The sequence below is a fragment of the Hemiscyllium ocellatum genome, chromosome 18, assembly GCF_020745735.1.
Source record: "Hemiscyllium ocellatum isolate sHemOce1 chromosome 18, sHemOce1.pat.X.cur, whole genome shotgun sequence".
NCBI lineage: Eukaryota > Metazoa > Chordata > Chondrichthyes > Orectolobiformes > Hemiscylliidae > Hemiscyllium > Hemiscyllium ocellatum.
In genome coordinates, this window is record NC_083418.1 from 13,633,259 (window position 1) to 13,658,461 (window position 25,203).

The 25,203-nt window shown below is 41.0% G+C and overlaps 1 protein-coding gene across 1 annotated transcript in view; it reads left to right on the forward strand.

Annotated features, from left to right (window-relative positions):
- Positions 1-25,203, forward strand: part of LOC132824528 (mucin-2-like) — a 167,966-nt gene that overhangs the window by 142,473 nt on the left and 290 nt on the right. The window contains exons 81-92 of the mRNA XM_060839164.1: positions 1,170-1,385; positions 2,619-2,834; positions 4,068-4,283; positions 5,515-5,730; positions 6,964-7,179; positions 8,413-8,628; positions 9,861-9,947; positions 11,446-11,661; positions 12,896-13,111; positions 14,345-14,560; positions 15,795-16,010; positions 17,382-17,569. Of these exons, the coding sequence (XP_060695147.1) occupies positions 1,170-1,385; positions 2,619-2,834; positions 4,068-4,283; positions 5,515-5,730; positions 6,964-7,179; positions 8,413-8,628; positions 9,861-9,947; positions 11,446-11,661; positions 12,896-13,111; positions 14,345-14,560; positions 15,795-16,010; positions 17,382-17,569 (2,435 nt within the window). The remainder of the gene's footprint in view (positions 1-1,169; positions 1,386-2,618; positions 2,835-4,067; positions 4,284-5,514; positions 5,731-6,963; positions 7,180-8,412; positions 8,629-9,860; positions 9,948-11,445; positions 11,662-12,895; positions 13,112-14,344; positions 14,561-15,794; positions 16,011-17,381; positions 17,570-25,203) is intronic.

The window sequence follows — 25,203 nt, forward strand, 5'->3', positions numbered from 1 at the left end:
GAATCTTGTCTGATGTGTGTCTCCACCAACCTCCCAGAACAGTGATCAAGAATGCGCCCTAAACTGGTAATTCCAACATTGTGAATGGGTTGTTCTTGGCAGTTGCACAAAGTGGAAACTTTCTTACCTTGTTTCATTTCATCCAACAAATGTCATTGCTTTTCTGCTGGACGAACATGTGCAGGTGGTTTTTCTTTGGGATGTGAAAGAAAAAAGGAACTGAGTTCAATTTGCACGTACATTAATGTCCTTTGCTCACTTGTCTGTTTATGTCTGCTAACCATTCGTACGCACCATTTAGATGTTTGCCACACCCATTTACCTCATCAATCAGCCTGTGTTGATTTCTGATTGCAATGTTCCATGCCAAATCTTGTCTTGCAGAATATGATTGTTTATAATTTTTAGGAAGATCTCATCTTTTTTGTTTCATCAATTATCTCAGCTTTCTGCAATGCTGAACGAAGCTTTAAATGTCCTGGTTCTTTTTTGGAAAGGAAAGGAGAATGTTAGAATTTTCACTCTCCTCTAGAGCTTCAGTGCTCTGTTTAATCTTCTGACATTTTTTTCTTGTCTGACGACACCACACCATTTATATCTTACCTCAGCCATTTACCACATCTACTGGACAGTGGCAATATTGACTTCAGATTTCATAGTTTTTAAACCATGCCAAGGTTTCCCTTGTAGGATGACATATTCTGATTTTGAGGAAGAGCTTGCAATATTGTTTCATGCAGTTTTATTTTCTTTGAGCATAACTACAGAGATGAGCAACAGATCGAACAAATTCAAGGGCAAACGCCTGAAATGCAATGATGCCATATCTAGGTTACATCAGTACAATCAGCCAAATGCATTTTTGCTGTTTGGAACCTTTCTGTAAATGAAGCATATCCAGGGACATTAGCAACAGTGTAATGAATACGATATATCCTCACAAATAATTTTCCTGTCAAATTAGCTAGTTAGAGCATACATGACATTTGCCCATAATTTTAATGTGTCGTCTTCATGTATGGTAATTGCACAGTCATGTTTATTTTCTCATGGTTCCAAGAACAGCAGCCACTGTCGTCTATATATTGACAGGAAGGTAAATAGTGTGGCTGTGTGAGAACTCATCATGAGATGCCTGTGACATAATTTTCATGCCTTTTGTCTTCCAGGACAGGCAGTGGTGACTTCTGTAGGTAAATCAGACCTGTGTAACTTTACACTCTGTACCAAGAGCTGTGAGATTGTGAAGTACACAGGCAAATGTCACACCACTACAGCGCCTACTACAACTCCATCTGAAACTGCAACAACAGTAACAGTAACTCCCACAACTACAGAAACAACAAGATGCTTTTGCCACGCCAATGGACAAACATTATCACCTGGTAAGTGTATCAACACAAATAAAATCTTATACCATGACAAATTGCATAGGCAAGCTGGGAATCTTGTCTGATGTGTGTCTCCACCAACCTCCCAGAACAGTGATCAAGAATGCGCCCTAAACTGGTAATTCCAACATTGTGAATGGGTTGTCCTTGGCAGTTGCACAAAGTGGAAACTTTCTTACCTTGTTTCATTTCATCCAACAAAGGTCATTGCTTTTCTGCTGGATGAACATGTGCAGGTGGTTGTTTCTTTGGGATGTGAAAGAAGAAAGGAACTAAGTTCAATTTGCACGTACATTAATGTCCTTTGCTCACTTGTCTCTTTATGTCTCCAACCATACGTACACACCATTTAGATGTTTGCCACACCCATTTACCTCATCAATCAGCCTGTGTTGATTTCTGATTGCAATGTTCCATGCCAAATCTTGTCTTGCAGAATATGATTGTTTATAGTTTTTAGGAAGATCTCATCTTTTTTGTTTCATCAATTATCTCAGCTTTCTGCAATGCTGAACGAAGCTTTAAATGTCCTGGTTCTTTTTTGGAAAGGAATGGAGAATGTTAGAATTTTCACTCTCCTCTAGAGCTTCAGTGCTCTGTTTAATCTTATGACATTTTGTTCTTGTCTGACAACACCACACCATTTATATCTTATCTCAGCCATTTACCACATCTCCTGGACAGTGGCAATATTGACTTCAGATTTCATAGTTTTTAAACCATGCCAAGGTTTCCCTTGCAGGATGACATATTCTGATTTTGAGGAAGCGCTTGCAATATTTTTTCATGCAGTTTTATTTTCTTTGAGCATAACTACAGAGATGAGCAACAGATCGAACAAATTCAAGGGGAAACGCCTGAAATGCAATGATGCTATATCTAGGTTACATTAGGGTCAGTACAATCAGCCAAATGCATTTTTGCTGTTTGGAACCTTTCTGTAAATGAAGCATATCCAGGGACATTAGCAACAGTGTAATGAATGCGATATATCCTCACAAATAATTTTCCTGTCAAATTAGCTAGTTAGAGCATACATGACATTTGCCCATAATTTTAATGTGTCGTCTTCATGTATGGTAATTGCACAGTCATGTTTATTTTCTCATGGTTCCAAGAACAGCAGCCACTGTCGTCTATATATTGACAGGAAGGTAAATAGTGTGGCTGTGTGAGAACTCATCATGAGATGCCTGTGACATAATTTTCATGCCTTTTGTCTTCCAGGACAGGCAGTGGTGACTTCTGTAGGTAAATCAGACCTGTGTAACTTTACACTCTGTACCAAGAGCTGTGAGATTGTGAAGTACACAGGCAAATGTCACACCACTACAGCGCCTACTACAACTCCATCTGAAACTGCAACAACAGTAACAGTAACTCCCACAACTACAGAAACAACAAGATGCTCTTGCCACGCCAATGGACAAACATTATCACCTGGTAAGTGTATCAACACAAATAAAATCTTATACCATGACAAATTGCATAGGCAAGCTGGGAATCTTGTCTGAGGTGTGTCTCCATCAACCTCCCAGAACAGTGACCAAGAATGCGCCCTAAACTGGTAATTCCAACATTGTGAATGGGTTGTTCTTGGCAGTTGCACAAAGTGGAAACTTTCTTACCTTGTTTCATTTCATCCAACAAATGTCATTGCTTTTCTGCTGGATGAACATGTGCAGGTGGTTTTTCTTTGGGATGTGAAAGAAAAAAGGAACTGAGTTCAATTTGCACGTACATTAATGTCCTTTGCTCACTTGTCTGTTTATGTCTGCTAACCATTCGTACGCACCATTTAGATGTTTGCCACACCCATTTACCTCATCAATCAGCCTGTGTTGATTTCTGATTGCAATGTTCCATGCCAAATCTTGTCTTGCAGAATATGATTGTTTATAATTTTTAGGAAGATCTCATCTTTTTTGTTTCATCAATTATCTCAGCTTTCTGCAATGCTGAACGAAGCTTTAAATGTCCTGGTTCTTTTTTGGAAAGGAAAGGAGAATGTTAGAATTTTCACTCTCCTCTAGAGCTTCAGTGCTCTGTTAAATCTTCTGACATTTTGTTCTTGTCTGACAACACCACACCATTTATATCTTATCTCAGCCATTTACCACATCTACTGGACAGTGGCAATATTGACTTCAGATTTCATAGTTTTTAAACCATGCCAAGTTTTCCCTTGCAGGATGACATATTCTGATTTTGAGGAAGAGCTTGCAATATTGTTTCATGCAGTTTTATTTTCTTTGAGCATAACTACAGAGATGAGCAACAGATCGAACAAATTCAAGGGCAAATGCCTGAAATGTAATGATGCTATATCGAGGTTACATTAGGGTCAGTACAATCAGCCAAATGCATTTTTGCTGTTTGGAACCTTTCTGTAAATGAAGCATATCCAGGGACATTAGCAACAGTGTAATGAATGCGATATATCCTCACAAATAATTTTCCTGTCAAATTAGCTAGTTAGAGCATACATGACATTTGCCCATAATTTTAATGTGTCGTCTTCATGTATGGTAATTGCACAGTCATGTTTATTTTCTCATGGTTCCAAGAACAGCAGCCACTGTCGTCTATATATTGACAGGAAGGTAAATAGTGTGGCTGTGTGAGAACTCATCATGAGATGCCTGTGACATAATTTTCATGCCTTTTGTCTTCCAGGACAGGCAGTGGTGACTTCTGTAGGTAAATCAGACCTGTGTAACTTTACACTCTGTACCAAGAGCTGTGAGATTGTGAAGTACACAGGCAAATGTCACACCACGACAGCGCCTACTACAACTCCATCTGAAACTGCAACAACAGTAACAGTAACTCCCACAACTACAGAAACAACAAGATGCTCTTGCCACGCCAATGGACAAACATTATCACCTGGTAAGTGTATCAACACAAATAAAATCTTATACCATGACAAATTGCATAGGCAAGCTGGGAATCTTGTCTGAGGTGTGTCTCCATCAACCTCCCAGAACAGTGACCAAGAATGCGCCCTAAACTGGTAATTCCAACATTGTGAATGGGTTGTTCTTGGCAGTTGCACAAAGTGGAAACTTTCTTACCTTGTTTCATTTCATCCAACAAATGTCATTGCTTTTCTGCTGGACGAACATGTGCAGGTGGTTTTGCTTTGGGATGTGAAAGAAAAAAGGAACTGAGTTCAATTTGCACGTACATTAATGTCCTTTGCTCACTTGTCTGTTTATGTCTGCTAACCATTCGTACGCACCATTTAGATGTTTGCCACACCCATTTACCTCATCAATCAGCCTGTGTTGATTTCTGATTGCAATGTTCCATGCCAAATCTTGTCTTGCAGAATATGATTGTTTATAATTTTTAGGAAGATCTCATCTTTTTTGTTTCATCAATTATCTCAGCTTTCTGCAATGCTGAACGAAGCTTTAAATGTCCTGGTTCTTTTTTGGAAAGGAAAGGAGAATGTTAGAATTTTCACTCTCCTCTAGAGCTTCAGTGCTCTGCTTAATCTTCTGACATTTTTTTCTTGTCTGACGACACCACACCATTTATATCTTATCTCAGCCATTTACCACATCTACTGGACAGTGGCAATATTGACTTCAGATTTCTTAGTTTTTAAACAATGCCAAGTTTTCCCTTGCAGGATGACATATTCTGATTTTGAGGAAGAGCTTGCAATATTTTTTCATGCAGTTTTATTTCCTTTGAGCATAACTACAGAGATGAGCAACAGATCGAACAAATTCAAGGGCAAACGCCTGAAATGCAATGATGCTATATCTAGGTTACATTAGGGTCAGTACAATCAGCCAAATGCATTTTTGCTGTTTGGAACCTTTCTGTAAATGAAGCATATCCAGGGACATTAGCAACAGTGTAATGAATGCGATATATCCTCACAAATAATTTTCCTGTCAAATTAGCTAGTTAGAGCATACATGACATTTGCCCATAATTTTAATGTGTCGTCTTCATGTATGGTAATTGCAGTCATGTTTATTTTCTCATGGTTCCAAGAACAGCAGCCACTGTCGTCTATATATTGACAGGAAGGTAAATAGTGTGGCTGTGTGAGAACTCATCATGAGATGCCTGTGACATAATTTTCATGACTTTTGTCTTCCAGGACAGGCAGTGGTGACTTCTCTAGGTAAATCAGACCTGTGTAACTTTACACTCTGTACCAAGAGCTGTGAGATTGTGAAGTACACAGGCAAATGTCACACCACTACAGCGCCTACTACAACTCAATCTGAAACTGCAACAACAGTAACAGTAACTCCCACAACTACAGAAACAACAAGATGCTCTTGCCACGCCAATGGACAAACATTATCACCTGGTAAGTGTATCAACACAAATAAAATCTTATACCATGGCAAATTGCATAGGCAAGCTGGGAATCTTGTCTGATGTGTGTCTCCATCAACCTCCCAGAACAGTGATCAAGAATGCGCCCTAAACTGGTAATTCCAACATTGTGAATGGGTTGTTCTTGGCAGTTGCACAAAGTGGAAACTTTCTTACCTTGTTTCATTTCATCCAACAAATGTCATTGCTTTTCTGCTGGACGAACATGTGCAGGTGGTTTTTCTTTGGGATGTGAAAGAAAAAAGGAACTGAGTTCAATTTGCACGTACATTAATGTCCTTTGCTCACTTGTCTGTTTATGTCTGCTAACCATTCGTACGCACCATTTAGATGTTTGCCACACCCATTTACCTCATCAATCAGCCTGTGTTGATTTCTGATTGCAATGTTCCATGCCAAATCTTGTCTTGCAGAATATGATTGTTTATAATTTTTAGGAAGGTCTCATCTTTTTTGTTTCATCAATTATCTCAGCTTTCTGCAATGCTGAACGAAGCTTTAAATGTCCTGGTTCTTTTTTGGAAAGGAAAGGAGAATGTTAGAATTTTCTCTCTCCTCTGGAGCTTCAGTGCTCTGCTTAATCTTCTAACATTTTTTTCTTGTCTGACAACACCACAGCATTTATATCTGATCTCAGCCATTTACCACATCTATTGGAGAGTGGCAATATTGACTTCAGATTTCATAGTTTTTAAACCATGCCAAGTTTTCCCTTGCAGGATGACATATTCTGATTTTGAGGAAGAGCTTGCAATGTTTTTTCGTGCAGTTTGAGTTTCTTTGAGCATAACTACAGAGATGAGCAACAGAGCGAACAAATTCGAGGGCATACACCTGACGTCCAATGATGCTATATCTAGGTTACATTAGGGTCAGTACAATCAGCCAAATGCATTTTTGCTGTTTGGAACCTTTCTGTAAATGAAGCATATCCAGGGACTTTAGCAACAGTGTAATGAATACGATATATCCTCACAAATAATTTTCCTGTCAAATTAGCTAGTTAGAGCATACATGACATTTGCCCATAATTTTAATGTGTCGTCTTCATGTATGGTAATTGCACAGTCATGTTTATTTTCTCATGGTTCCAAGAACAGCAGCCACTGTCGTCTATATATTGACAGGAAGGTAAATAGTGTGGCTGTGTGAGAACTCATCATGAGATGCCTGTGACATAATTTTCATGCCTTTTGTCTTCCAGGACAGGCAGTGGTGACTTCTGTAGGTAAATCAGACCTGTGTAACTTTACACTCTGTACCAAGAGCTGTGAGATTGTGAAGTACACAGGCAAATGTCACACCACTACAGCGCCTACTACAACTCCATCTGAAACTGCAACAACAGTAACAGTAACTCCCACAACTACAGAAACAACAAGATGCTTTTGCCACGCCAATGGACAAACATTATCACCTGGTAAGTGTATCAACACAAATAAAATCTTATACCATGACAAATTGCATAGGCAAGCTGGGAATCTTGTCTGATGTGTGTCTCCACCAACCTCCCAGAACAGTGATCAAGAATGCGCCCTAAACTGGTAATTCCAACATTGTGAATGGGTTGTCCTTGGCAGTTGCACAATGTGGAAACTTTCTTACCTTGTTTCATTTCATCCAACAAAGGTCATTGCTTTTCTGCTGGATGAACATGTGCAGGTGGTTGTTTCTTTGGGATGTGAAAGAAGAAAGGAACTAAGTTCAATTTGCACGTACATTAATGTCCTTTGCTCACTTGTCTCTTTATGTCTCCAACCATACGTACACACCATTTAGATGTTTGCCACACCCATTTACCTCATCAATCAGCCTGTGTTGATTTCTGATTGCAATGTTCCATGCCAAATCTTGTCTTGCAGAATATGATTGTTTATAGTTTTTAGGAAGATCTCATCTTTTTTGTTTCATCAATTATCTCAGCTTTCTGCAATGCTGAACGAAGCTTTAAATGTCCTGGTTCTTTTTTGGAAAGGAAAGGAGAATGTTAGAATTTTCACTCTCCTCTAGAGCTTCAGTGCTCTGTTTAATCTTATGACATTTTGTTCTTGTCTGACAACACCACACCATTTATATCTTATCTCAGCCATTTACCACATCTCCTGGACAGTGGCAATATTGACTTCAGATTTCATAGTTTTTAAACCATGCCAAGTTTTCCCTTGCAGGATGACATATTCTGATTTTGAGGAAGCGCTTGCAATATTTTTTCATGCAGTTTTATTTTCTTTGAGCATAACTACAGAGATGAGCAACAGATCAAACAAATTCAAGGGCAAACGCCTGAAATGCAATGATGCTATATCTAGGTTACATTAGGGTCAGTACAATCAGCCAAATGCATTTTTGCTGTTTGGAACCTTTCTGTAAATGAAGCATATCCAGGGACATTAGCAACAGTGTAATGAATGCGATATATCCTCACAAATAATTTTCCTGTCAAAATAGCTGGTTAGAGCATACATGACATTTGCCCATAATTTTAATGTGTCGTCTTCATGTATGGTAATTGCACAGTCATGTTTATTTTCTCATGGTTCCAAGAACAGCAGCCACTGTCGTCTATATATTGACAGGAAGGTAAATAGTGTGGCTGTGTGAGAACTCATCATGAGATGCCTGTGACATAATTTTCATGCCTTTTGTCTTCCAGGACAGGCAGTGGTGACTTCTGTAGGTAAATCAGACGTGTGTAACTTTACACTCTGTACCAAGAGCTGTGAGATTGTGAAGTACACAGGCAAATGTCACACCACTACAGCGCCTACTACAACTCCATCTGAAACTGCAACAACAGTAACAGTAACTCCCACAACTACAGAAACAACAAGATGCTCTTGCCACGCCAATGGACAAACATTATCACCTGGTAAGTGTATCAACACAAATAAAATCTTATACCATGACAAATTGCATAGGCAAGCTGGGAATCTTGTCTGATGTGTGTCTCCATCAACCTCCCAGAACAGTGATCAAGAATGCGCCCTAAACTGGTAATTCCAACATTGTGAATGGGTTGTTCTTGGCAGTTGCACAAAGTGGAAACTTTCTTACCTTGTTTCATTTCATCCAACAAATGTCATTGCTTTTCTGCTGGACGAACATGTGCAGGTGGTTTTTCTTTGGGATGTGAAAGAAAAAAGAAACTGAGTTCAATTTGCACGTACATTAATGTCCTTTGCTCACTTGTCTGTTTATGTCTGCTAACCATTCGTACGCACCATTTAGATGTTTGCCACACCCATTTACCTCATCAATCAGCCTGTGTTGATTTCTGATTGCAATGTTCCATGCCAAATCTTGTCTTGCAGAATATGATTGTTTATAATTTTTAGGAAGATCTCATCTTTTTTGTTTCATCAATTATCTCAGCTTTCTGCAATGCTGAACGAAGCTTTAAATGTCCTGGTTCTTTTTTGGAAAGGAAAGGGGAATGTTAGAATTTTCACTCTCCTCTAGAGCTTCAGTGCTCTGCTTAATCTTCTGACATTTTTTTCTTGTCTGACGACACCACACCATTTATATCTTATCTCAGCCATTTACCACATCTACTGGACAGTGGCAATATTGACTTCAGATTTCTTAGTTTTTAAACCATGCCAAGGTTTCCCTTGCAGGATGACATATTCTGATTTTGAGGAAGATCTTGCAATGTTTTTTCGTGCAGTTTGAGTTTCTTGAGCATAACTACAGAGATGAGCAACAGAGCGAACAAATTCGAGGGCATACACCTGAAGTCCAATGATGCCATATCTAGGTTACATTCGGATCAGTACAATCAGCCAAATGCATTTTTGCTGTTTGGAACCTTTCTGTAAATGAAGCATATCCAGGGACATTAGCAAGAGTGTAATGAATGCATTATAACCTCACAAATAATTTTCCTGTCAAAATAGCTAGTTAGAGCATACATGACATTTGCCCATAATTTTAATGTGTCGTCTTCATGTATGGTAATTGCACAGTCATGTTTATTTTCTCATGGTTCCAAGAACAGCAGCCACTGTCGTCTATATATTGACAGGAAGGTAAATAGTGTGGCTGTGTGAGAACTCATCATGAGATGCCTGTGACATAATTTTCGTGCCTTTTGTCTTCCAGGACAGGCAGTGGTGACTTCTGTCGGTAAATCAGACCTGTGTAACTTTACACTCTGTACCAAGAGCTGTGAGATTGTGAAGTACACAGGTAAATGTCACACCACTACAGCGCCTACTACAACTCCATCTGAAACTGCAACAACAGTAACAGTAACTCCCACAACTACAGAAACAACAAGATGCTCTTGCCACGCCAACGGACAAACATTATCACCTGGTAAGTGTATCAACACAAATAAAATCTGGTACCATGGCAAGTTGCATAGGCAAGCTCGGAATCTTGTCTGATGTGTGTCTCCATCAACCTCCCAGAACAGTGATCAAGAATGCGCCCTAAACTGGTAATTCCAACATTGTGAATGGGTTGTTCTTGGCAGTTTCAGAAAGTGGAAACTTTCTTGCCTTGTTTCATTTCATCCAACAAATGTCATTGCTTTTCTGCTGGACAAACACGTGCAGGTGGTTGTTTCTTTGGGATGTGAAAGAAGAAAGGAACTAAGTTCAATTTGCACGTACATTAATGTCCTTTGCTCACTTGTCTGTTTATATTTGCTAACCATGCGTACGCACCATTTAAATGTTTGCCACACCCATTTACTTCATCAATCAGCCTGTGTTGATTTCTGATTGCAATGTTCCATGCCAAATCTTGTCTTGCAGAATATGATTGTTTATAGTTTTGAGGAAGATCTCATCTTTTTTGTTTCATCAATTATCTCAGCTTTCTGCAACGCTGAACGAAGCTTTAAATGTCTTGGTTCTTTTTTGGAAAGGAAAGGAGAATGTTAGAATTTTCTCTATCCTCTGGACTTCTGTGGTTTGCTTAATCTTGTAACATTTTTTTCTTGTCGAACGACACCACACCATTTATATCTTATCTCAGCCATTTAACACATCTATTGGACAGTGGCAATATTGACTTCAGATTTCATCGTTTTTAAACCATGCCACGTTTTCCCTTGCAGGATGACATATTCTGATTTTGAGGAAGGGCTTGCAGTATTTTTTCATGCAGTTTGAATTTCTTTGAGCTTTACTTCAGAGATGAGCAACAGAGCGAACAAATTCGAGGGCAAACATCTGAAATGCAATGATGCCATATCTAGGTTACATTAGGATTCCTGATGAAGGGATTATGCTCGAAACGTCGAATTCCTTATTCCTGAGATGCTGCCTGACCTGCTGTGCTTTGACCAGCAACACATTTGCACCTGTGATCTCCAGCATCTGCAGACCTCATTTTTTACATTAGGATCAGTACAATCAGCCAAATGCATTTTTGCTGTTTGGAACCTTTCTGCAAATGAAGCATATCCAGGGACATTAGCAACAGTGTAATGAATGCGATATATCCTCACAAATAATTTTCCTGTCACAATAGCTGGTTAGAGCATACATGACATTTGCCCATAATTTTAATGTGTCGTCTTCATGTATGGTAATTGCACAGTCATGTTTATTTTCTCATGGTTCCAAGAACAGCAGCCACTGTCGTCTATATATTGACAGGAAGGTAAATAGTGTGGCTGTGTGAGAACTCATCATGAGATGCCTGTGACATAATTTTCATGCCTTTTGTCTTCCAGGACAGGCAGTGGTGACTTCTGTAGGTAAATCAGACCTGTGTAACTTTACACTCTGTACCAAGAGCTGTGAGATTGTGAAGTACACAGGCAAATGTCACACCACTACAGCGCCTACTACAACTCCATCTGAAACTGCAACAACAGTAACAGTAACTCCCACAACTACAGAAACAACAAGATGCTCTTGCTACGCCAATGGACAAACATTATCACCTGGTAAGTGTATCAACACAAATAAAATCTTATACCATGACAAATTGCATAGGCAAGCTGGGAATCTTGTCTGATGTGTGTCTCCATCAACCTCCCAGAACAGTGATCAAGAATGCGCCCTAAACTGGTAATTCCAACATTGTGAATGGGTTGTTCTTGGCAGTTGCACAAAGTGGAAACTTTCTTACCTTGTTTCATTTCATTCAACAAATGTCATTGCATTTCTGCTGGATGAACATGTGCAGGTGGTTGATTCTTTGGGATGTGAAAGAAGAAAGGAACTAAGTTCAATTTGCACGTACATTACTGTCCTTTGCTCATTTGTCTGTTTATATTTGCTAACCATACGTACACACCATTTAGATGTTTGCCACACCCATTTACCTCATCAATCAGCCTGTGTTGATTTCTGATTGCAATGTTCCATGCCAAATCTTGTCTTGCAGAATATGATTGTTTATAATTTTTAGGAAGATCTCATCTTTTTTGTTTCATCAATTATCTCAGCTTTCTGCAATGCTGAACGAAGCTTTAAATGTCCTGGTTCTTTTTTGGAAAGGAAAGGAGAATGTTAGAATTTTCACTCTCCTCTAGAGCTTCAGTGCTCTGTTTAATCTTCTGACATTTTGTTCTTGTCTGACGACACCACACCATTTATATCTTATCTCAGCCATTTACCACATCTACTGGACAGTGGCAATATTGACTTCAGATTTCATAGTTTTTAAACCATGCCAAGGTTTCCCGTGCAGGATGACACATTCTGATTTTGAGGAAGAGCTTGCAATATTTTCTCATGCAGTTTTATTTTCTTTGAGCATAACTACAGAGATGAGCAACAGATCGAACAAATTCAAGGGCAAACGCCTGAAATGCAATGATGCCATATCTAGGTTACATTAGGGTCAGTAAAATCAGCCAAATGCATTTTTGCTGTTTGGAACCTTTCTGTAAATGAAGCATCTCCAGGGACATTAGTAACAGTGTAATGAATGCGATATATCCTCACAAATAATTTTCCTGTCAAATTAGCTAGTTAGAGCATACATGACATTTGCCCATAATTTTAATGTGTCGTCTTCATGTATGCTAATTGCACAGTCATGTTTATTTTCTCATGGTTCCAAGAACAGCAGCCACTGCCGTCTATATATTGACAGGAAGGTAAATAGTGTGGCTGTGTGAGAACTCATCATGAGATGCCTGTGACATAATTTTCGTGCCTTTTGTCTTCCAGGACAGGCAGTGGTGACTTCTGTAGGTAAATCAGACCTGTGTAACTTTACACTCTGTACCAAGAGCTGTGAGATTGTGAAGTACACAGGCAAATGTCACACCACTACAGCGCCTACTACAACTCCATCTGAAACTGCAACAACAGTAACAGTAACTCCCACAACTACAGAAACAACAAGATGCTCTTGCCATGCCAACGGACAAACATTATCACCTGGTAAGTGTATCAACACAAATAAAATCTGGTACCATGACAAATTGCATAGGCAAGCTGGGAATCTTGTCTGATGTGTGTCTCCATCAACCTCCCAGGACAGTGATCAAGAATGCGCCCTAAACTGGTAATTCCAACATTGTGAATGGGTTGTTCTTGGCATTTGCACAAAGTTGAAACTTTCTTGCCTTGTTTCATTTCATCCAACAAATGTCATTGCTTTTCTGCTGGACAAACATGTGCAGGTGGTTGTTTCTTTGGGATGTGAAAGAAGAAAGGAACTAAGTTCAATTTGCACGTACATTAATGTCCTTTGCTCACTTGTCTGTTTATGTCTGCTAACCATACGTACACACCATTTAGATGTTTGCCACACCCATTTACCTCATCAATCAGCCTGTGTTGATTTCTGATTGCAATGTTCCATGCCAAATCTTGTCTTGCAGAATATGATTGTTTATAGTTTTTAGGAAGATCTCATCTTTTTTGTTTCATCAATTATCTCAGCTTTCTGCAATGCTGAACGAAGCTTTAAATGTCCTGGTTCTTTTTAGGAAAGGAAAGGAGAATGTTAGAATTTTCACTCTCCTCTGGACTTCTGTGCTTTGCTTAATCTTCTGAAAATTTTTTCTTGTCTGACGACACCACACCATTTATATCTTATCTCAGCCATTTACCACATCTATTCGACAGTGGCAATATTGACTTCAGATTTCATAGTTTTTAAACCATGCCAAGTTTTCCCTTGCAGGATGACATATTCTGATTTTGAGGAAGATCTTGCAATGTTTTTTCGTGCAGTTTGAATTTCTTTGAGCATAACTACAGAGATGAGCAACAGAGCGAACAAATTCGAGGGCCAACACCTGAAATGCAATGATGCTATATCTAGGTTACATTCGGATCAGTACAATCAGCCAAATGCATTTTTGCTGTTTGGAACCTTTCTGTAAATGAAGCATATCCAGGGACATTAGCAACAGTGTAATGAATGCGATATATCCTCACAAATAATTTTCCTGTCAAAATTGCTGGTTAGAGTATACATGACATTTGCCCATAATTTTAATGTGTCGTCTTCATGTATGGTAATTGCACAGTCATGTTTATTTTCTCATGGTTCCACGAACAGCAGCCACTGTTGTCTATATATTGACAGGAAGGTAAATAGTGTGGCTGTGTGAGAACTCATCATGAGATGCCTGTGACATAATTTTCATGACTTTTGTCTTCCAGGACAGGCAGTGGTGACTTCTGTAGGTAAATCAGACCTGTGTAACTTTACACTCTGTACCAAGAGCTGTGAGATTGTGAAGTACACAGGCAAATGTCACACCACTACAGCACCTACTACAACTCCATCTGAAACTGCAACAACAGTAACAGTAACTCCCACAACTACAGAAACAACAAGATGCTCTTGCCACGCCAATGGACAAACATTATCACCTGGTAAGTGTATCAACACAAATTAAATCTGGTACCATGACAAATTGCATAGGCAAGCTGGGAATCTTGTCTGATGTGTGTCTCCATCAACCTCCCAGAACAGTGATCAGGAATGCGCCCTAAACTGGTAATTCCAACATTGTGAATGGGTTGTTCTTGGCAGTTGCAGAAAGTGGAAACTTTCTTGCCTTGTTTCATTTCATCCAACAAATGTCATTGCTTTTCTGCTGGATGAACATGTGCAGGTGGTTGTTTCTTTGGGATGTGAAAGAAGAAAGGAACTAAGTTCAATTTGCACGTACATTAATGTCCTTTGCTCACTTGTCTGTTTATGTCTGCTAACCATACGTACACACCATTGAGATGTTTGCCACACCCATTTACCTCATCAATCAGCCTGTGTTGATTTCTGATTGCAATGTTCCATGCCAAATCTTGTCTTGCAGAATATGATTGTTTATAGTTTTTAGGAAGATCTCATCTTTTTTGTTTCATCAATTATCTCAGCTTTCTGCAATGCTGAACGAAGCTTTAAATGTCCTGGTTCTTTTTTGGAAAGGAAAGGAGAATGTTAGAATTTTCACTCTCCTCTAGAGCTTCAGTGCTCTGCTTAATCTTCTGACATTTTTTTCTTGTCTGACGACACCACACCATTTATATCTTATCTCAGCCATTTACCACATCTATTGGACAGTGGCAATATTGACTTCAGATTTCATAGTTTTTAAACCATGCCAAGTTTTCCCTTGCAGGATGACATATTCTGATTTTGAGGATGAGCTTGCAATATTTTTTCGTGTAGTTTGAATTTCTCTGAGCTTCACTACAGAGATGAGCAATAGAGCGAACAAATTCGAGGGCAAACACCTGAAATGCAATGTTGCCATCTGTAGATTGCATTAGGATCAGTACAATCAGCCAAATGCATTTTTGCTGTTTGGAACCTTTCTGTAAATGAAGCATATCCAGGGACATTAGCAACAGTGTAATGAATGCGATATATCCTCACAAATAATTTTCCTGTCCAAATAGCTAGTTAGAGCATACATGACATTTGCCCATAATTTTAATGTGTCGTCTTCATGTATGGTAATTGTACAGTCATGTTTATTTTCTCATGGTTCCAAGAACAGCAGCCACTGCCATTTATATATTGACAGGAAGGTAAATAGAGTGGCTGTGTGAGAACTCATCATGAGATGCCTGTGACATAATTTTCATGACTTTTGTCTTCCAGGACAGGCAGTGGTGACTTCTGTAGGTAAATCTGACCTGTGTAACTTTACGCTCTGTACCAAGAGCTGTGAGATTGTGAAGTACACAGACGAGTGTCACACCACTACAGCGCCTACTACAACTCCGTCCGAAACTGCAACAACAGTAACAGTAACTCCAACAGCTGCAGAAATAACAAGATGCTCTTGCCACGCCAATGGACAATTATTCTCACCTGGTAAATGAGTTGATTAATTCGACTCTCCGGTATTTTGTCACATTTAACGTTTGGATAATTTACATTCTGTGATCTTAAGTTAAGAAATATGGACTGGCAGGCCAGTTAGATATTCTCTCAATTTCTGCATTTCAGAATCAATTTTCCTTTTGCATGACTTGATTCTTTTTTGTCAATTTGTTTTTAATTTTGTGTTCAACTATTTAAATGTGTTCAGATTTCAATCAAATGGTCCAGTTTCAGTTAATAATATTGTCAACTGCAGCATAATCCCTGTCTGATCTCATGTTCTTTTTCTTAAAATTTAGATTTCCTTGGACACTTTTTTTGTAGGAAGGCATCAGTAGTGCAGTGAAAATATTGCCCATCTTGTTCCTGTTTGTCATCTTTTTATGTTGTCCGTTGCATTGTTCTTTCTATTTCAGCTCCCAAATTCGCACATTCTCACCAAAAATAATCTGTTTAGCTCTTCTCAAGATCTATATGCTTATGTTCACCAACACTGGTGATGGGTCAGTCAAAGGATGCCTGCAATTCTGAACTGTAAATCTTACTTCCCTTCTTATTGAGAAAAGAAGTGCTTATCAAACATCTTCAATGAGATATACAGCTTGCATGGTTATTTAAAGCTCCCTGTTGACAAATTGGCAGAGGCTTGCTGGACATAAAACTGCACACAATGGCCATGGGCATCATTCCTGACACTGGCCCTTCTGCCATCTGACGTTGCATACAGATGCAGTGATATCAACCAACCCAGCCGCTCATGCGTGTGCCCTATGAGGCATCTCATTCTCCACCTCATGGCCACTCAAGGGGATCTTCTTGTCACTATCATAGTATTACCCTTGGTGTACTGAGGCCAGGCTCAATATGAATCTTACCCCATCCCTCAACTTGTTCTGCCCAGTTCCCTCACCACCTGCGCCCTTGCTCTTGGCCTTCCAGCTTGGCTCTGGTGAGACCGTGCCTGCTTACCTTCATATCCGGTTCCAGTGTCAGCTGCTGTTCTAGCTGCAGTCCCAGCATTAACCACCCTCTCAATGATGCTGCAGGAATGAGCAAATTGCCAGCGGTCTCATTTAATGGTTTTCCTTGCCAGCAGGGGGCAGAAGACTCATCTTGTTTTACTTAGAGCCTGCCAATGATTGAATGACTACAGCGTTAGTCAGAGAGAGACCAAGCTCAATCCAAACATTTCAGCTTGGAAGGTTGGAGTGAAATCCCAGCAGTGTGTTTGGATTTTTGTTGCAAACCTACAGGCTAAGATTCTATTATGACACAATCAGACATATGAAGTCATAGTGTACCTTTCAGAACTGTCAACTTGACAGTTTTATCTTCAAACTGTCAATTTTATCTTCTTTCCAGGGGAAATTGTATACCATTCTCAAGACAAAGAAGGCTGGTGTTTTTATGCATTGTGTGCAGAAAACTGCCATATTGTGAAGCACATGAAACCATGTGAAAAAACCACATCACCTCAGCCAACCACACAGTCTCCCACACCAACAACAGTGTCACCAGAAGGTTGCTCAGCTCTGCATCCTCCAAGAGCTGTAAGTAATGGTCATGTTAATCACAGTCACCTATGTGCAATCTATATTGATCATGGTTTACATGTGTCTTGTGGAAAATTGTTAGGAAAAGCAAGATTATTATTCCCAAGTTGTGGAAGCTGCAAGAATTCACTCTTAGCCTATTATTCGGGTCAATGACTGATTGAGGAGTGTTAATTGTTCATGACCAATGAAAAGCATCTCAGATACATGTGTCTCTTGTGTACACTGCCATAATTGTGTGGAAAATGGGAAAAAGCAAGACAGCAGGAGTGACACACACATCTCCTTCTGTAATGAGTTGGCGGAGCCGGCGTTGGGCTGGGGCATACAAAGTTAAAAATCACATAATATCAGGTTCTTCTGCTCCTTCATCAGGTGGTTTTGGAATATAAGATCATAAGACACAGAATTTATAGCAAAAGATTACAGTGTGACGTAAAAGAAGGAAGCATATGTAAGGTCTAGACAGGATAGATCGAGTTAATCCTTAGAAAAGTATAAAGGAAGTAGGAGTATACTTAAGAGGGAAATCAGGAGGGCAAAAAGAGGACACGAGATAGCTTTGGCAAATAGAATTAAGGATAATCCAAAGAGCTTCTGCAAATATATTAAGGATAAAAGAGTAACTAGTGAGAGAATATGGCCCCTCAAAGATCAGCAAGGCTGCCTTTGTGTGGAGCCGCCGAAAATGGGGGAGATACAAAATGAGTATTTTGCATCAGTATTTACTGTGGAAAGGGATATGGAAAATATAAACAGTAGGGAAATAGATGGTGACATCTTGCCAGATGTCCAGATTACAGAGGGGGAAGTGCTGGATGTCTTGAAACGGGTAAAGGTGGATAAATCCCCAGGACCTGATCAAGTGTATCCACGAACTCTGTGGGAGGCTAGAGAAATGATTGCTGGGCCTCTTGCTGAGATATTTGTATCTTCAATAGTCACAGGTGAGGTGCCGGAAGACTGGAGGTTGGCTAATGTGGTCCCACTGTTTAAGAAGGGTGGTAAGGACAAGCCAGGGAACAATAGACCAGTGAGCCTGATGTCGGTGGTGGGCAAGTTGTTGGAGGGAATCCTTAGGGACAGGATGTACATGTATTTGGAAAGACGAGGACTGATTAGGGATAGTCAACATGGCTTTGTGTGTGGGAAATCATGTCTCACAAACTTGATTGAGTTTTTTGAGGAAGTAACAAAGAAGATTGATGAGAGCAGAATGGTAGATGTGATCTATATGGACTTCAGTAAAGTGTTCAACAAGATTCCCCATGGGAGACTTATTAGCAAGGTTAGATCTCACAGAATACAGGGAGAACTAGCCATTTGGATACAGAACTGGCTCAAAGGTAGAAGACAGAGGTTGGTGATGGAGGGTTGTTTTTCAGACTGGAGGCCTGTGACCAGTGGAGTGCCACAAGGATTGGTGCTGGGCCCTCTACTTTTTGTCATTTGTGTAAATGATTTGGATGTGAGCATAAGAGGTACAGTTAGTAAGTTTGCAGATGACAACAAAATTGGAGGTGGAGTGGACAGCAAAGAGGATTACCTCAAATTACAACAGGAGCTGGACCAGATGGGCCAATGGGCTGAGAAATGGCAAATGGAGTTTAATTCAGATAAATGTGAGGTGCTGCATTTTGGGAAAGCAAATCTTAGCAGGACTTATACACTTAATGGTAAGGTCCTAGGATGTGTTGCTGAATAAAGAGACCTTGGAGTGCAGGTTCATAGCTCCTTGAAGGTGGAGTCACAGGTAGATAGGATAGTGAAGAAGGCATTTGGTATGCTTTCCTTTATTGGTCAGAATATTGAGTACAAGAGGTGGGAAGTCATGTTGCGGCTGTACAGGACATTAGTTAGGCCACTGTTGGAATATTGCATGCAATTCTGGTCTCCTTCCTATCGGAAAGATGTTGTGAAACTTGAAAGCATTCAGAAAAGATTTACAAGGATGTTGCCAGGGTTGGAGGATTTGAGCTATAGGGAGAGGCTGAACATGCTGGAACTGTTTTCCCTGGAGTGTCGGAGGCTGAGGGGTGCCCTTATAGAGGTTTACAGAATTATGAGGGGTATGGATAGGATAAATAGGCAAAGTCTTTTCCCTGGGGTTGGGGAGTCCTGAATTTGAGGGCATAGGTTTGAGGTGAGAGGGCAAATATATAAAAGACACCTACAGGGCAACCTTTTCACGCAGAGGGTGGTACGTGTATGGAATGAGCTGCCAGAGGATGTGATGGAGGCTGGTACAATTGCAACATTTAAGAGGCATTTGGATGGGTATATGAATAGGAGGGGTTAGGAGGGATATGGGTCGGGTGCTGGCAGGTAGGACTAGATTGGGTTGGTATATCTGGTCGGCATGGATGCATTGGACTGAAGGGTCCATGCTGTACATCTCTATGACTCTATGACTCTAACTGAAATTATATATTGAAAAAGACCTGGATTATTTGTTCAGTCTCTCATTTGTTAAGATTTGTTAAGACTTAACAAACAATCCAGGTATTTTTCAATATATAATTTCAGTTACATCACACTGTAAACTTTTGCTATAAATTCTATGTCTTATGATCTTATACTCCACCACCACCTGATGAAGGAGTAGTGCTTCTACATAAACCTGTTGGACTATAACCTGGTGTTATGTGATTTTTAACTTTGTACATCTCCTTCTGTCATCAGGAACAGCACACAACCAACAAGAAGGACTGGATGCACTCCAGAACCCTGTCCAGACTGGCATTTTTGTCAGCATGTTGGTATTTGTATTGTATCATCACCTTAGTAATCCATTCTTAAAATCTTGTTACATATCAGGCAACATCTTGATCCACCATAAATTTCAGTTAATTCAGACATTTGTAAACTCAAATCAGTCCTCTTCTACAAAGATTTCCATATAAATCAATATCCCAGACACCACCACCACCATCCCTTGTTATGGCTTGTCCCATCAGAGGGACAGACCCAGCAGAGGTGGTGTCACAATGGTGTACAGTTTGGAGCAAGTTGCCCATGGGGTCCTCATCATTTATTCCAAATCCCATGAAATCTCAAATCTCCTGCTGACAACACCACTATTGATTGAGTTGGTCGAGTCTTGAAGGACACAGCTGGTAAACAGGGACAGTGAGGGAAATCCGCCCCTGACCTCATCCTCACTAACCTGCCTGCCACAGATGTATCCATCTATGACAGAATCAGTAGGAGTAAGACCGCAAAATCCTTGTGGTGACAAAATTGCAAGGGACGTAGAAATGGACTGTAAAAGATATGATGACAAAATACGAGATTCACCTTATTGGGATTGGTCAAAGCCAATGGATTTATGAAAAGATATCATGCTTTTCTTTAGTTTTTTTTAAACCCTGTAATAAGTAGAATAAATAAGAATAACCAGTGAATGTGGTATATTAGATTTTCCGGATTTTGATAAGGTCCCTCATGAGAAATTATTGGGAAAAGTTAAAGCACATGGGACAACAGGTAGTAAATTGGCATTTACCAAGAATTCATTGACAAACTGAAACAGAGTCCAAATAAATAGATCTTTTTCTAAATGGCAGGTAGTGACTAGTGATGTACTGCAGGGTCTCAGTGATACAAGGTGTATATGCATATATAAATTACATGGATCAGAGAACCAAATGCAATGCTTCATGTTTGCTGATGACACAAACCAGGTTGGGATTTAGTTGTAAGAAGGACACAAGGAGGCTTCAAGGTGGTTAAGACAAGTTGAATGAGTGGGTAAATACGTGATAGTGCTGCACAATATGACGAAATATAAGGTATTATACTTTGGTGTGAAAAACAGAAAGGAAAAGTATTATTTAAACGGTGAGATATTGGGAAGTGTGAATGCCAATAGGGATCTAAGTGTTCTTGTACATCAGTCAATGAAAATAGACAAGCAAATGCAGGAAGCAATTAGGAATGCTAAAGGCATGTTGGCCTTCATTGCAAGAGGATTTGAGTTCAGCAGTAGGAATGTTTTATTATTCAGGGACTTGGTGAGACACACTGGAAGTTTTGTGAACAGTTTTGATCACATTACCTAGACAGAGTAGGTACAGAAAGGATGTTTCCCTTGGTTGGAAAAGGGACAGTCACAAGGTACATGATTGGACATTTAGGACTGAGATGAGGGAACATTTCTTTACTCAAAACATAGAGAACCTGTGCAGTTCTCAACCACAGAAGACTGTGAAGGCCAAGTCACTGAATGTATTCAAGAAAGTAATAGATATATCTTTTGACTTGAAAGGCATCAAGGAGCACATAGAGAAAGAAGGAATATAATATTGAGATCGGCATTTAGCAACGGTCATATTGAATGGCAGAACAGTCTCGAAGAGATTAATGGCCTTCTCCTGCTTGTAGTGTCCATGTTTCAATGTAACAATAGAAGCAGGACTGTATTCAACCACAATGTATAATCTAATAGCCCATTTGACATCTCATTCTTTACCATTAAGCGAGGGAATCAATGAAAAGTGCAGATGGAGATGAGAAGAGCAGCATACAACATACCTAAAAATGACACATCAACCTGGTGAAGTTACAAAACAGGACTACTTAATGCCAAAGAGCAAAAGCAACAAATGATAGACAGAGTTAAGCAATTCCATAATCAATGGATTAGATCTAAGCTCAGCCGTCATGCTGTATTCAGTTGTCAATAGTGGTGGACAATTAAACAAATTAGTGCTGAAGGAGGCTCCACAAACATCCCATCCCCAATTATGGTGGAGTATTGCACATCAGTGCAAAAGATAAGGCTGAAGCATTTGTGACAACTATCTCGGTGTCCTCCAGAGGTTCCCAGCCTGTCTTCAGGCAATTTGATTCACTCCACACACTATTAAGAAATAGTTGAAAGCACTGGATGCTGCAAATGTTATGTGTCCTGACCATATTCTAGCAATATGACTGCTGCTACTGAGAATTGCTAGTGAAGGGAGTGATTGTTAAAGGTGATAGATGGGGTGCCAATGAAAAGGGCTGCTTTGTTCTGAATGGTGTCGAACTTCTTGAGTTTTCTTGGATCTGCACTCTTCCAGGCAAGTGGGAAGGAGTCCATCAGACTTCTGACTTCTGTCTTGTGCATGGCAGACAGACTTTAGGGAATCAGGAGGTGAGTTGTTTGCTGCACTCTGTGCTGTTACCCTGAGACATTTGTATAGTGCAATCTGCCTGTAAAGTACTGTACCTCAGTTCATGTGACAGTAATAAATCAAACCAAAAAGAGTTCTAACAGATTTATTAGGCATGACCTAGAAGTGTGGCACCAGTCCATTCAACCCATGAGCCAATACTGACCCTTCGAAGAGCATCCCACCCAGACCCACCCCATTCCTGTAACCCTATATTTCCTATGGCTAACCAACCAGTCAGGCCTCTTGCATTGGAGCAAATACAGTTTAATTTATCATTCTTCTCTCATTATCTGCCAAGCTCTTGTCTACCTTGACTATTTGACTTGCTCCATTTATCAACTGTACCAGCGTCAGTTTTTTCTCTTTTCTCACTATCGCTTTGGGTCTCCCTGCAACCCCGCACCACCACCAACCCCTCCTCCGACCACCACCCTCCTCCTCCCCCCAACCACCACCACCACCACCACCACCACCAACACCCCCACCATCCCAACACCCCCACCATCACCACCATCACCCCTCCACAATACCACGAACACCCCCCACACAATTATCACCATCCCACTGCACCACCAACCCCCACCATCACCACCACCACCCCCCACATCACCATCAACACACCCCCACACAATCACCACCACCACCCCGCCTCAACACCAACCCCCCCACCATCACCATCACCAACCCCCACAACACCACCACCATTCTCCCACACAACCACCATCCCCCAAACACTAACCTCCTCTCCCAACACCACTACCACCACCACCCCAATCACCAACCTCCTCCCCCACACTACCACCTCCACCCCCACACCCCACCACCAACCTCCCACCATCACCACCACCATCCCCCCACACCATCACCACAGCTCAACCACCAACCTCCTCCTCCACCAGCACCACCCACCCACACCAGCACCACCACTCCCACCTCACCACCAACCACCCACCATCACCACCACCACCCCCCACACTATCACCACCCCCATCCCACCATCACCCCCCACACGGCCACCACTCCCCACCCCACCACCAACCCCCCCCCACCATCACCGCCACCACCCTCCCACACCATCACCACCCACCACTCCCCACCCCACCACCAACCTCCCACTATCACCATCACCACCCCCACACCATCACCACCCCCTCCACATCACCACCACAACCCCCCCACCCCACCATCACACCCTCACCCCACCACCAACCCCCCACATGACCACCACCAGTCCCCACCCACTACCAACCCCCCATCATCACCACCACCATCCCCACCCACCATTACCCCCCACACCACCACCCCTCCACACCCCCACCCCACCACTAAACCCTCACCACCACCACCCCCACCACCACCATACCCAATGCCCCCACCCCCACACCACCCCACCACCCCACCAACACTACCACAATCAACCCTCCACCATCACCACCACCTTACTTGTTTAAAACCCCTTCAGTAGCACTATCAAATCTCCCTGCAAGGATATTGGCCTCCTTCTAATTCAGGGGGACCATTTTTCTCTTAAACAGGTAATTTCTACCCTAAAGAGATCCCAACATCAAAAAAATGTGAATCCTTGCCCCTTGCAACAGCTCCTCAGTCACGCATTCATCTCTGTATCCTTCTAGTCCTACTCTCACTAGCACGAGCCACCGGGAGTAATCCAGACATTACTATACTCAAGGACCTACTTTTAACTTCCCACCTAGTTTCCTTTATTCTCTCTGCAGAATGTAATTCCTTTCCTTCCCCATGTCCATGGAACCAACATGCACAACAACCTCCTGCTAGTGACTCTTACCTTTCAGAGTATTCTGCACACTCTCCAAAATAGCCTTGACCATGGCACCAGGAAGGCGACACCCCATCCTGATATCTCATTGACAACTGCAGAATCGTCTGCCTGTGCCTCAGACCAGAGAATCTCCTATTACAGTTGATCACTTGGAACCGAACATACCCCTCATTACAATAGAGGCAGTCACAGTATCAGAAACCTGACTGTCGGTCCCATATTCCCTTGAGAGGCCATCCCACACCACAGTATCCAAAATGGCATACCTGTTTGAGATGGATATAGGCGCAGGAGTCTGCTACATCACCTGACTACCTCTCCTATCATTCCTGGATCAACCATCCAACTGAATGTATCAGTGGTGTTTCCACCTTCTGAAACTGCCATCTATCACATCTCCTTGCTCTTGTAAACTCTCCATTGTTTCTACCTGCCACTCTAACCAATCCATGAGGTCCATTACCAAACACACTTCCTGCAGATATACTCTCCAGGAACATTGAAATTCTTTCTGATCTCCCACATCTGACAGGAAGAGCACATCACCCTATTAAAAGTCATTTCTGCTCCTTTAACAATCTACAGACCCAGAAATTACTTAAAAACAAACATAATGCACTTTGCTCAAAAATGCAATGTTAGCTGAAGAACACTGCTCTGGGATAACTTAA